The 14,350-nt window shown below is 44.4% G+C and overlaps 2 protein-coding genes across 2 annotated transcripts in view; both read left to right on the forward strand.

Moving 5' to 3' along the window:
• The window catches only part of Gnb1 (G protein subunit beta 1), a 268,388-nt gene that overhangs the window by 101,546 nt on the left and 152,492 nt on the right, over positions 1-14,350 (forward strand). The window lies entirely within an intron of this gene.
• Cfap74 (cilia and flagella associated protein 74) overlaps positions 11,451-14,350 on the forward strand; it is a 60,543-nt gene continuing 57,643 nt past the window's right edge. The window contains exons 1-3 of the mRNA XM_052178350.1: positions 11,451-11,517; positions 13,533-13,611; positions 13,754-13,897. Coding sequence (XP_052034310.1) covers positions 11,451-11,517; positions 13,533-13,611; positions 13,754-13,897 — 290 coding nt within the window. The remainder of the gene's footprint in view (positions 11,518-13,532; positions 13,612-13,753; positions 13,898-14,350) is intronic.

Below are 14,350 nucleotides of genomic sequence, written 5' to 3' on the forward strand. Positions count from 1 at the left end.
TGCCTCAAACATGGCCTGGACACTTTCCTTGGTAGAAGTTGGCCTCATCTGAGGTCTCTGTGGGGGTCTAAATGAGAGTCGCTCCCATGGGGTCCTATATTTGAATGCTTGGTTCCCATTGGATGGAATAAGGATGGGGAGGTGTGGCCTTTTAGAGGAAGCATGTCTCTGACTCAGGTTCTCTGCAGAGCTCCTTTACTCTGCTTCATTGTTGTAGGTCAGACTTTAGTTCCCAGCTATGTCTCCAGCCCTGGTCTGCCTGCTGCCAGGGTCCCACCTTTTTGGTCATGGGCTCTAGCTGGCTGGATCTGTGAGGCACAAACTAAAAGCTTTCTTTTATAAGTTGTCTTCATCATGGTGTTTTGTCATGGCGACCTGAAAATAATTAAGATAGGCTCCCTTGCCCACTTGCCATCTCCAAGGTCGTGACCTGATGCCCAATAACGTAAGAACTGTTATTGTCTCGTGTATTTCGTTCAGGTTTTTTAAGTTGTTCTAGATAGGAGGAAAGTAACAGAAATTTCCCTCTTTTTATGTATTTATTTGTATGTTTTGCAGCACAGAGGGTTGAACTGAGGACTCTATATATGCTATATATGATTGATGGACACTGAGTTACACTGACCATTCATCTTCATTTTTTTAAAATTTATTTTAGGGGCTAGAGACATGGTTCAGCACTTAGGAGCATTTGTTGCTCTTACCAAAAAAAAAAAACAAAAAAACAAACAAACAAACAAACAAAAAACCAAAAAAACCAAAAACAAAAACAAAACAAAACAAACAAAAAAAAAAAAACAAACCTGGATTCAGTTCCCAGGGCCCACATGGTGGCTTACAGACATCTGTGACTACAGTTTTAGGCAATCTGATACCATCGTCTCACCTCTGAAGGCACCAGGCTTTCATGTAGCACACATACGTACATACAGGCAAAACACACACTCATACACACAACATAAAAATGATATATCTAAAGGTAAACTTATTTTTCCTTAACATTTTATTTTAAGAAGCATATGTGTGTGTCTGTGAGTTTGGGTCCCTTCGGAGCCCAGAAGAAGGCATCAGATCTCCTGGAGCTGCAATTATTGAGGGTTTTGAGTGACTGGCTTGGGTGTTGGGAATGTAACTGTGGTCCTCTGGTAGAGCAGCAAGTGCTCTTAACCTCTCCGAGCCATCTCTATAACCCTTAATTTACCTTTTTTTGTTTTTTGTTTTTTCAAGACAGGGTTTCTCGGTATAGCCCTGGCTGTCCTGGAACTCACTCTGTAGACCAGACTGGCTTTGAACTCAGAAATCCGCTTGCCTCTGCCTCCCAAGTACTGGGATCAAAGACATGTGCCACCACTGCCCGGTCCTTAATTTACTTTTAACTTGTAATTTTTATTTATACATATGTGTATATGTCTGTGTGTGCATATGCTATGTGTGTGTGGGTTCCCTCAGAGACCACAGGGTGTGTCCACACCTGGTGCTAAAGTTACAGGCCAGTGTGAGTATTGAAGACAAAACTTAGGTTCTCTGAAAAAACACTCAATCTGAGTGTGTTCTCTCTCTCTCTCTCTCTCTCTCTCTCTCTCTCTCTCTCTCTCTCTCTCCTTTAATTTATGCTTATTTAATTTGAGACAGGGTCTCATGTAGCCCAGGCTGTCCTTAAACTCACTATGTAATTAAGGATAATATAGTACTTCTGATCCTCCTGTCTCCCAAGTGCTGGAATTAATGATAAGTGCCACCATGCCTGGCTTATGCAGTGTTGGCGATTAAACAGAGGGTCTCGTGCATGCTAGGCAAGCACTGTCAACTGAGCTACACCGTCTGCCTATTATTTTTTTTAAACAAAAACAACTTTACTGCCAATGGTTTGCATGCCATAACACTGTGTTCTTTTCTTTTTTTTCCTTTTTTTCTTTTTTTCTTTTCTTTCCTTTTCTTTTTTTTGTTTTGTTTTTTTGTTGTTGTTTTGTTTTGTTTTTTTGTTTTTCAAGACAGGGTTTCTCTGTGTAGCCCAGGCTGTCCTGGAACTCACTCTGTAGACCAGGTTAGCCTCGAACTCAGAAATCCGCTTGCCTCTGCCTCCCAAGTACTGGGATTAAAGATGTGCACCACCACTGCCCTGCTCATTATGTTCATTTTCAACAGCCAGCTTCCTATGGCATAGGTAGTTAGGTTATTGGTGCACCTGTCAGTCTGTCCTTAGGTTATTGGTGTGCCTGTCAGTCTGTCCTTTGCTTCTTCTCCTCAGTGTTTTCAGGATGTCTTTCCCTTGGTCTGTGGCTTGGTTTCTCTTGTGTGCTCTGTAAAATTGGGTCTTTCCTTTGGGTGTTTTAAGGAGTTTTTATTTATGTCTTATCTCTATCTGTTTGTGTCTTAGTTGGGGTTTTACTGCTGTGAGCAGACACCAGGTTCAAGGCAAGTCTTATAAAGGACAACATTTAATTGGGACTGGCTTACAGGTTCAGAGTTTGTCTGTTATCATCAGGGTGGGAGCATGGCAGCATCCAGGCAGGCATAGTACAGGAGGAGCTGAGAGTTCTACATCTTCATCTGAAGGCTGCTAGTGAGCTAGCAGCTATGAGTAGGGTCTTAAAGCCCACACCCAAAGAGACACGCCTACTCCAACTAGGCCACACCCACCACAACAAGGTCACACCTACTCCAACAAGGCTACACACACTCTAATAAGACCACATCTTCAAATAGTGCCACTCCCTGAGCCAAGCATATACAAACCATCATGTTTGTCTTGGTGTGACATTTCCTGGTTTATTTGCCTTGATACTTATAAAACTCCTTGGCTATCACGTTGCTCTCCCAGTTTCTCAAGTCAAATAAACACACCCTGCACTTTGTGGTAATGTGTGAATGCCTCCAGTTTGATCTGGTTGGTTGGGGTGTGGGGGTTCAGAACAAGCCAGTAGCCTCCTGGGTGATACTTTTTGGTTGGCTAGAGAGTATCTTGCTCCTTGTTGCCCTTGTGGCAACCAGGAGAGGGGATAAAATAAGGCACCAAAGGACCCAATCTTGTTACCCCTTGGGGGAAACTTCTACTGTGTCTTCATGAACATTTTGGGGTGCTATCTCTTCCTAGTGAGGCAGGAGCTACCTTGGAATGCTCTGAAGTCACTTCAGGACAGCCGTACACTCAAGGACACAAGGATATCAGTGAGTGCCCACTCCACAGGCCCAGGCACTGTTCCACAGGTTAGGGCTGTGGCCTAGTTTTGGTAAGCCTGTTTCAACAGAGACTTAGTCATTCCTGGAGCTCAGTCCTGCTCCGGCATTATTTTTCTTTTTCTCTCACTGTGAAAGATCAGGCTCCTACCAACTACCAAGAAAACACCAGGTTTCACAACAGTGTTAGCATTCTATTGATGACCTCCAACTTTTCATGATCCTTCTGTAGGGCACTAATACAACCGAATTACAGGTGGAGCATTCTCCTATGTTCCATGAACGCACATCTCTCCCTAAAGCCCACATCACTGCACCCGGCCACCTCTCCAGTTTGTTGCTGGTAAAATTCTCACAGATGCGCTACTTCCTTAGACAAGGTATTCACATGCTGCCTAGGCAAGGCTCCTCATTGCCAAACAGACAGTGTATAACCCATTTCCATCCAAATCTCCTGCAGTCAGCTCTCTCAGACCATTTCTTGCACCAATGGTGTCAACCCATGTCCTCCAGTTAGAAGACATGGGATAGAACTAAGTACACCAGAAATTTAGTAGGCATCTTGGATGGATTAGTAGAGGAAAAAGAACTGAACTTAGAGGGGGCTGGAGAGAGATGGCTCAGTGTTTAAGAGCACTGACTACTCTTCCAAAGGTCCTGAGTTCATTTCCCAGCAACCACATGGTGGATCGCAATCATCTGTAATGGGATCTGACGCCCTCTTCTGGTGTGTCTGAAGACTGCGACAGTGTACTCACATATATAAAATAAATCTTTTTTTGTTTTTGTTTTTGCTTTTTGCTTTTTTCCAAGACAGGGTTTCTCTGTGTAGCCCTGGCTGTCCTGGAACTCACTCAGTAGACCAGGATGGCCTCAAACTCAGAAATCCGCCTGCCTCTGCCTCCCAAGTGCTGGGATTAAAGGCGTGTGCCACCACTGTCCAGCTATAAAATAAATCTTAAAAAACAAAACAAAAACAAAAACAAAACAAGAGGAAGAGGAAGAAGAATTGAACTGAGAAAGCCTTCAGCCCTTGATTCCCAACTGACATATTGAGATAACAGTGGAAGGGAAGCAAATCTAATGTATACCTGACAGGTTTGGCCAGCCCAACAGAGGAGCACAGTATCCACTAGAGAACACTGTGTTAGTCAGTATTTTGATCCTGTAACAAGTACTTTTGGCAACGTGAAAGAGCAGATCAATTTATTCACTTATTTTTACTCTGCCTCACAGCCCTCTCTGCTGAGCCATATACCAGGGGCAACCCAGAGAAAAGAGGTCCAGTTCACAACTCTCCCTCAGCTAGAGGTTACATAACGTCTGTCTATCTTTCTCAAATTGCTTTCAGTGTGACATCCGGCTTCCATACACAATGCTCTAAACTTATAGAACACCTGGGTTCAGTACCCAGCCACACACACACACATACACAAGCACACCTATACAATATTGCAGTGTTATTTCACAGGCTTACAATTCTGGGAGGCAAAGTATCTGAAGGGTGTGCAAAGGTACCTCCCCCCACACACACAATCTTCACTGACATTTCCACAACCTCTGTATTTTTTTTTTTTTTGAGGACTTCTTGATGCTGAAGGTTCTCCATCTCCAAGATGAAACTAAAGGAGTTGCCAGTTATCCTTGCGACCCTGAAGAAAGGGAACATGTCCTGTCCACTATTGAGCCCACCTCCTGGCCAGACTAGTGACAAGACCAACCTAAATGACCAAACACAATCCAAAGAGTCCTGTGGGTTATACAGAATCAGATGTCACCACCTAGAGGGCACAAAACATGCTGCACAGGACCTGGGAGGGCCAGAATTCAGATCCAAGAGACGCAGGGGATTCCAACTTTTGCGTAATTGGTCTTTTAAGTTAGCAGTTGACTCAAGTTTCAATTGGCTTTAGCCAAGTAATCAAGCACCTGCCCTAGTCTCCAGGAGAATCGTCTGGGTGACAGTCAGCCTCGACTCTACCCTCGGCACGCTCCCCTCCTCCCCTCCCCCCCCCCCCCCCCCCCCGTTTCACCAGCCGCTGATGCACTACGCCTGCGCGCAGACTCTCCTCCGCAGCCACAGCCCTGCCCACTACCCCAACGCAGCCTTCGGTTGCCATGGAGCTGCGCGCCCAAACTACGCAGCCTCAGACCCATGGTGGCTGGTGGGCAGTCGGGCCGTTAAGAGGCCGTCGTCAAGGGGCTTAAGGAACTGATCCTGTGGGGCCAGTACTGAGAAATCGTCAAGGATCTGTTTTTGAGGGGCGACCTGGTTGCGGGACCACTTTCCAGGGATCATTTGTGAGGGGCTGTTGCTAAGGGGGCGGTCGCCAGGGACCATTCTTGAGGGACCACCACCAAGGAGCCGTTCCCGAGGGGATTTACCAGCAATCCAGCCCATTCCTGGGGGAGCTTTGCTGCAGTCTCATCGCTGAGGGGCATCACTGGACTGGCCAGAGAGGTGGGTCCTGGTAACTTCTGCCGTGGGGCTGCACTGAGGATGCTCTGAATAGGGGTGGCTTCTCTATGTGGACGCATGGCCGTGAGTCACTTGGTTACCACAGCTCCAGGAGCGGCAGAATCAATCCTGCTGGTGAATCCTGCCAGGCATCACTCTGAGAGGTGCAAGTAAGAGTCACATCCTCTGTTCCAGCCTGGCTTTCAATGCAGAACTCTTCATTTCAAGTGGATAGGCCTCCTTAGCTTGATTTTCCATAACATCATTCCTTTATCTGGGTAAAGATGCTTAGCAAAATACTCCCTGAATGAATGTCTGCTTGTGGGCCAAGTACTGAGTTAGTTAGGTAATGAGTGGACTGCTCAGGAACTCATTGATGAATATTCTCTTCTGACAAATGATGCCTAACTTTTTTTTATTATTTATTATTATTATTATTATTATTATTTTTTTTTTTTTTTTTTTTTTTTTTTTTTTTGGAGACAGGGTTTCCCTGTATAGCCCTGGCAGTCCTGGAACTCATTCTGTAGACCAGGCTGGCCTCGAACTCAGAAATCCACCTGCCTCTGCCTCCCAAGTGCTGGGATTAAAGGCGTGTGCCACCACCACCCGGTGATACCTAACTTCTTGTGTACAATTTAAGCATTGATTACCAAGCAATTATCAAAAGCCCACCCAAGCCAATAAATAGAATTTTGTCTTCACCCATAAGACAAACCCGTGATTCTCACTTCTATTCATGTGTAACCACACACCTTTGCTTATCTTAGATTAGAAGTTTATTCCTGCACAGTAGTTTCTGTTAATAGTTTGGGTTTTTGAGACAGGGTCTCCTATGTCACCCTGACTAACCTGAAACTTGCTCTGCAGACCAGGCTGGCCTCAAACCCAGAGATCCACTTACCTCTTCCTCTTGAGTGCTGGGACTAAAAGGCTGTGCCACCACACACAGCTTGGAACCTCATCTTTAAAATAAATAAGACAAGCCCGGGCAGTGGTGGCGCAGGCCTGTAATCCCATCACTCTGGGAGGCAGAGGCAGGTGGATTTCTGAGTTCGAGGCCAGCCTGGTCTACCGAGTGAGTTCCAGGACAGCCAAGGCTATACAGAGAAACCCTGTCTCAAAAAAAAACAAATCCAAATAAATAAATAAATAAATAAATAAGACAAGTTTCAAGACTGACAGACAGAAATCCACCTGCCTCTGCCTCCCAAGTGCTGGGATTAAAGGCATGTGCCACCACTGCCTGGTTAAGTGAGAGTTTTTATGGCTCTCTCTAAGGAGAGGGTCATCCTCTCAGAAGAAAAGTTAAAACAGGCAGTACGGTGGCCCCAGAGACACCCAGCATCCCAATCCTCCAAGCCAGTAAAAACATGGTGTTCCGTGGTTAAGAGGAACTGAAGTGGCTCATCAGCTTCCTTTGAGATGGAAGAACTATCTTGGGTCATCTCGTTGGAAGAGGGAGGCAGGAGAGAGATAATCAAAGGCTATGGCAGGACTGGCTCAGCTGACACTGCAGTTTTGAACACGTTAGATGATAGCAGGTGCCAAGGTGGCTCTAGACAGAAGTGAAAAGCCAAGAAAGTAGACACATCCTCTCTGGCTTCCAAGAAGGAGCATACAGCCCTGCTGTTGAAGAACAACCTAGTCCTAATTTATAAGGACTAGCTTCAAGGTGCTGTGAGACTGAAAAGAAGAGAAAGGCAAATCAAGGTTTATACCAAGTGCAGTTTGCTGCCAGGCGTTTGGGGACAGGACCTTTGTAAGTGTGGGTCTGAATGGCAGCAGACACATGAACCCAGGTGTGGGTCAAAAACTTTGGGTCAAAATGAAGACTGTATTTGTAGAGTAGAGCAAAGAGCCAAACTTTGGGGGTGGTGATGGCATATTCCTTCAATCCCAGCACTCAGGAGGCAGAGGAGGTCATCTCTGTGAGTTCGAGGTCAGCCTGGTCTACAGAGTGAGTGCCAGGGTTAAACGGAGAAATCCTATCTCAAAATAAAACCAGAGCAAACTCATTCTTTCTAAATTTGCCTGTTTATCTTATGATAATATCTGTAATGATATTTGGGAGTTTGGGTTTCTTTAAAAAAAAACAGGAATATTTAAGAATTTTTTTTTGTCCTTAATTTTAGTACAGGGCTGCTTCAGACTGCCCACCGCAGCTGACTATGATTTGCCTCGTGCTCTAGCAGGGGTGTGATTTTTGACAGCTGCAGATGGTTTCTGTGAGTGTGTGGGTGTTTGGATTCTGGGGACTTTTCAGAGGGTATTATATAAATGCTAGAACCCCGATAGATGGGTTATTGTTGGGTTGTTGGTTGGTTATTGGCTGCTGTTGGTTATTGGCTGTTGTCGTCTGCTCTTAGTTGTGGTTTGATAAGCAAACCTACACAAAGAAGAAACAGCAAGAAATTAGATATCCTGAGGTGAAGATCAAACTTGCCCCAAGGGACTCGGTGCCCCCTTATCAGGGGGAAGTAGTCTAATAATAGCATCACCCCCTTTCCAGCCCCTGACTATATTCAGGGATCTCTTTCCTTTCCCCTCTATCCTTTCTCTCCTATCTAGTGTTAGGGGGTTGAATGGGTGGAGAAAACAACCCACAAAGTAGCCAAAAACCGGCTACAAGTATCAAAGCTGGATATGGGGGCACACTATTGTAATCCCCAACTTTCAGGAAGTTGAGACAGGAAGATTGTGGATTCAGGGCTATATTGAGATGCTGTCAAAAAATGAGAGGCTCAACTGGGAAGTTAGAATGTCTCTGAAGCAGAATATGGCTGTAAAGTCCCTCGTGAGACACTAATGATCTCATTGATTTATGCTTTTTTGAGAGAAAAAAAACCAGCAAGGGCTATTTAGGGAACATCATAAGTATGATTCAAGATGGGAGTTCTGTGTCCAGCTGGCTCCACACACACCTGTGGACACAGTGGCTCTACACCCTTGAGACCCAGATGCTGGGCCTCTGGAGTAGGGTTCTCAACCTTCCTAATCCAGTAATCCTCAATGCTGTGGTGACCCACAACCATAAAATTATTTTTGGTGCTATTTCATACTCATAACCATAATTTTGCTACCATCATGAACCATAATGTAAATATCTGATATGCAACCACTGAAAGGGTCTAGACCTGTGGGGTTAAGAACTACTGCTTGGGCTAGAGAGATGGCTCAGTGGTTAAGAGCACTGACTGCTCTCCCAGAGGTCCTAAGTTCAATTCCCAGCAACCACACGGTAGCTCACTGCCATCATAATGGGACCTGATGCCGTCTTCTGTTGTGTCTGAAGAGAGCAATGGTATAGTCATATACATAAAATAAATCTTTTTAAAAAAAGATAACTACTGCTCTACAACAATATAAATTTGTGCTGTTTTAAACCACCAAATATGTGGTAATTTATTTTAAGAAATAATAGGGGAAAGCCGGGCGGTGGTGGCGCACGCCTGTAATCCCAGCACTCTGGGAGGCAGAGGCAGGTGGATTTCTGAATTCTATCTGTAGACCAGGCTGGCCTCAAACTCAGAGATCTACCTGCCTCTGCCTCCCAAGTGCTGGTATTACAGGCATGTGCCACCATCACCCTGCTCAACATTTCTTAAGTTATTATCATGAGATAGTTTATTATTCAAATGAGGGATCCATTAAATAACAGCTGTACAGGCAGGGATGCTGATGACGACTGGCTTCTGCGTGTATTGGCTGAATGCTCCTTATTATAAAGCTCCTGGCAGGGCTGGAGAGATGGCTCGGCGATTAAGAGCACTGGCTGCTCTTCCAGAGGTCCTGAGTTCAATTTCCAGCAACCACATGGTGGCTCACAACTATCTGAAATGAGATCTGATGCCCTCTTCTGGGGTGTCAGAAGACAGCTACTTACATATAATAAATGAATAAATCTTTTTAAAAAAATTAAAGCTCCTGGCAACGAAGCTTCTGCCTAATGGTAACCAAACGTTTTAAGTTATGGGTTGTAACTATCCTCTGCCCCATAGCTTTTCTCCACATCTCTTTAGGATATCACCTACCAGAAGATTCAAATTCAAATATAGGTGACTCTACCAGCATTTTCTCTTATACCTAATATGTTTGGTGTCTTATTTAGGAACCTTGATGTCATAACCCCTCTTGGCCACTGCCACTGTGGTGGTTTCACTTTTCACAAATGAGCTCTTAATCCATGTGGAGCTGGTTTTCCAGGAAACGGTCCAGCTTCTTAACATGTCCACTGACATGTCCCAGTTCTTCTGGTGAGCAATCAGATTTTGTACTAAGTGGCCTCAGTCTTTAGCAACCAGTTTCTAGGCCTGTTACTCTGTGCCTGGTACCATTGTAACTTTAGAATAAATCCTGGCAGGATACTCCCCTCCCCCATTCTCTTCAATACTATTGTTCTTTGTTCTTCTACGTATATTTTAAAACTCACTGAGCAAGCTTCTGATTTATTTTCCTCAAGCGGATACACATAAGCACCTACACATGTACAGACTCTTGCTGAGACTTGGATACAGTTTAGAGAATCTAAAATTGACTTACTGACTGTAGGATGTCTCCAGTGCCTGAACCTGAGTCTGTTTGTTTGTTTGCTTGCTTGCATTTTCTTCCTTTTACAAGGAAAGGTCCAGAATCACAAAAATAAATAGGCTGTGGAGATGGTTGAACTGTTAGGATTATTCATGGCTCTTGCAAAGAACTGAAATTTAGTTCCTGGTGCCATTTGAGGCCCTTTACAACCACCTGTAACTCTAGTTGCAGGGAATCTGAAACCCTGGCCTTTTCGAGGACACACACAAACACAAACACACACACACACTAATAACGAGAAGGATAATATGAAGCCTAGATTCCAACCACCCTTCATCAGCAAGATCAATGCTGTCCTGTTTCTGCTCCAGCTGTTCCAACTGGGCTGACACATTGTGAAGATAACCAGCCATACCCTCATCTCTCTCTGAAAAACATCAGTACATACCTCTGTACTTTTAGCCAACTCACAAAACAATCCCAACTCTGACAAAATTAACAGTCATTTCTTCATAAAATCCAAAACCTGTTGCCAATTTTAGGTACCATCACAAGAATCTCTTTTAGGGTTGTCTGCTTGAATCAGGAGCCAAACACAATCTTGACAGGACACTCGGCTGGTTTGTCTTTGAAGGCTTTGATCTGAGAGGCATCCCCACCTCTCTTACTCTGGGATGATTATTCATTGAAGAAATTGGGTAATTTGATCCTTTTAGTACTTGTTAAATCTTTGTGTGTGTGTGTGTGTGTCTGTGTGTCGTCTGTGTGTATGTGACTGAGCACATGTGTCCTAGGGACTGATCTCAGAGTGTTAGGCTCGGTAGCAAGCACCCTCACCTTCTGAACCATCTCAGCAGCCCAGACCATACATATTAGGTGAGAGTGAACAGACAGGCTTACTCCCCATTTCTGCATCTTGTTTGCAACACATATTAAACAGCCTTGACCTTTTGCAAGTTTGTAGTTGTACCTTGTTCATATTTAGGACCTCTATCTTCTGGATACAAAGTCTTGCCAATGTCTCCTCTGTAAGTATTTTTTTTCTTACTCTCTAGCTTATCCATTTTCTTATTGGATATTAATATGAAACCATTACTTTTTTGTACTTTTGAGTCTTACTGTGTTCTCTCAAACATCTCTCTTCTTCAGCTTCCTGATCAATGGAACCCCGGGTACACGTCTCTGCACCCTTAAGTTATTAGAAACGTTAAAAATTTTTTAAACTATAATCTTATTGGTCTATATTTTTATAATCATGTTTTACAGCTAATTTCTGTCTCCCGGTATGGAGGAACCGACTGTCCAGCTTTCCGATGAGGACCTCATGGACAACTTCCCTGCCGTGGATGACGGTAATCAAGGTCTTTTCCCAGCCGGTCTGTTTCAGAAGGGAAGACAGTGTGTTTCCAATTGCTCTTCATTCCAGGGGAAGTACATCTTCTAAACCCACTTAGTTCTCGAACACAGAATTCTGCTATTGCTTTTAGATGAAAAATAATAGTGGCTGAGACTTTGAATGTGGCAATCCGTATTTTTCTAGTTTCCAACACCACCATTAATAAACTGATGCCAGTTTAAACTTAATCCTTTGAATGTGACCTATTTTTCTTTTCTGGAATGTTTTAGAAATTCTTTTAAAATTTTCTGATGATCCAAACTTTTGTAAGATGCCCTTGATTTGGCATCTCTTCTAGCTTACAGACTTGACTCCCTGACTGTGTTTTCTGGGTCTATAAGGACCCCTGACCCTGACCCTGCTTCTCACTGACCCTGCTGCTCCCTGACCTGACTTTTCTTCTTCCTGGGTTTTTATGTTCCTCTCACCCAGTTGCCTTTTTCTTTTCCTCTCTGTGGTGGTAGGCTCTGGATATTTGCATTTTCTTTTCAGTAATTTTCACAGCAATACAATAAGGACATGGAGTTAAACCCATAATTCTCCATGTTTTTAAAAAGGGGGGTTGGAGAAATGACTCAGTGGTTAAGAGCACTGACTGCTCTTCTGAAGGTCCTGAGTTCAAATCCCAGCAACCACATGGTGGCTCACAACCATCTGTAATAAAATCTGACGCCCTCTTCTGGTGTGTCTGAAGACAGCTACAGTGTACTTACATGTAATAAATAAATAAATCTTAAAAAAAAAAAAAAGACTACAGGGATGTTCTCAAGACAATGTTCTCAAAAAAAAAAAGTGTTTTTAAAAATAGGGTTAGAAAGATGTCTCAGAGGTTCGCTGTACTTACTGCTATTGCAGAGAACCCAGGTTAAGTTCTCAAAACCTATATGGCAGTCCACAACTGTCTATAACTCCAGCTCCTGGGAATCTGCCACCATCTTCTAGTCACTGCAGGCACACACAAGGTGCACATGCATACATGCAGGCAAACACTTATACAAAAAAAATCAAAATTATGTTTTTTACTTTCTGCATGTGTGTGTGTGCGCGCACCATGGATGTGTGGAGGTCAGCAGACAACTTGTTTGAATTGGTTCTCTCCTTTGAATATATAGGTTATTGAGTTTGAACTCAGGTCAGCAGATTTGCCATGCAGGCTCTTTTACCCACTAAGCCCTTTAGCTGGCCCTGAGGTTTTTTGAGAACCCTTCTATATTTACACTTACTAGAGACTCAGAGAACCTTTACTACTTCTTTCTACCCACATTTACTGTGTTAATATATATGACTAACTTGGGCTAGGCATGGTGGCACACAACTTTAGTCCCATCCCAGAGACAGACCTGTGGATCTCTGTGAGTTTGAGGCCAGCCTGATCTCCATAGCAAGCTCTAGAGAAGCCAAGGCTACACCGTGAGACCATCTCTCTCTACTTGGGAGGCCAAATCAAGGGGAACTGATGTGAATTCAAGACCATGGCAAGGTCAAGGCTAGCAGCATAAGCTACAAATGCCTCATTTAAAAGAAAAAAGTAAAGTTGAAACACTTCTAAAAAACAATAATGAACTACTGTACTTGAAATAGTATCTGGTTCAACAGAGAACAGGGACAGCATGGTACATGTCCTGTGGCCAGCACAAACTCCACCAAACAGTGGGAAAGAAAAGGAAAGTGAAGTGTTGGTGTCACCATGGAAACTGTCTAAGGGTGACTGGGATGCCCAAAGTTCCCTGGGTGCATGTATGTATGCTTTTTTTTTTTTTTTTTAATCTTCTGACAATATTTTTGGTTTGTTTTGTACTTTGAGGCAGAGCCTCACATAGCCCAGGATGGTCTCAAACTTCCTAGACCTGACCTGGAATTCCCACTCCTGCTTTTATCCTTCCTACCTGGAAACGTGGGCCCAAGCCACCACACACTGACTATGGTTTGGCTCTTTGTTGTTTCTGTTTTGATTGTTCCCTTGATTTCTAGAAAGAATCCAGCTAGAGGACCTGGAGTTTGAGGTAGAACGGCCGCCGGAGGGCCTAGAGGATGACAGTGGCGGCAACAGGTAATTCACTGCAATGCAGTCCCGAGATTCCTCCTGTGAAGGAAGGCAGCATGGTTGTGGAGCTGCAGGGTGGAGAGCAGTCTAAGGTCGAGCTGAGCGTTAGGGTTTGTATGTGAAGCCAGTGCTGTCTTTTTATGTCAAGTTCAGAGAAAAAGGAGAGCGCGAGTGCTGAGAAAATGAGGAAGACAACCACTAAAGACAAAGTCCAGGCGTTTCATCTTCGGAAGAGCTTGAACCTCCTAGACAAGATACATGAGGAAAAGGACGTTTTCATCCAGAAGGCCAAGTGAGCCCACTTGCTGAAGACCCCTGACCCAGCCACACCTTCTGCTCTATGACATCCGTGTAGGAGGTTCTGCCTTCTGTTTTCTTGAGAGCTCTGTGCAGGAGAGTCTTCTCGGGGAGCAACCTCCCAAACCTAAACAGATGGGGAACCCATGTCTCCACCACCTTTCCCTCTCCCTCAGTCCAGACAAGCTCCTGGAGAACTAAGGTGCTCTTGGGTCCTGGTAGCACGGACCCAGGTGTGATTGAGGCTTTAGTGGATAACCTGCTACTTCTCAGGGCCACTGGCCTTGGCTCCCTGGCACTTGGCCTGCCAGCATAGTCAGCTGAATATGGAAAGTTGGAAACTAGTAGGCGACAACTGTTCCCTTTCACCACCCCTAGATTGTTGCGGTCACCTTTTCCCTCTGAGCATGTGTCAGCGTGTGTCATAGCTGTGATTCTCGTGCTGAAT

Source organism: Apodemus sylvaticus, chromosome 3 (genome assembly GCF_947179515.1).
Source record: "Apodemus sylvaticus chromosome 3, mApoSyl1.1, whole genome shotgun sequence".
Classification (NCBI taxonomy): Eukaryota; Metazoa; Chordata; class Mammalia; order Rodentia; family Muridae; genus Apodemus; species Apodemus sylvaticus.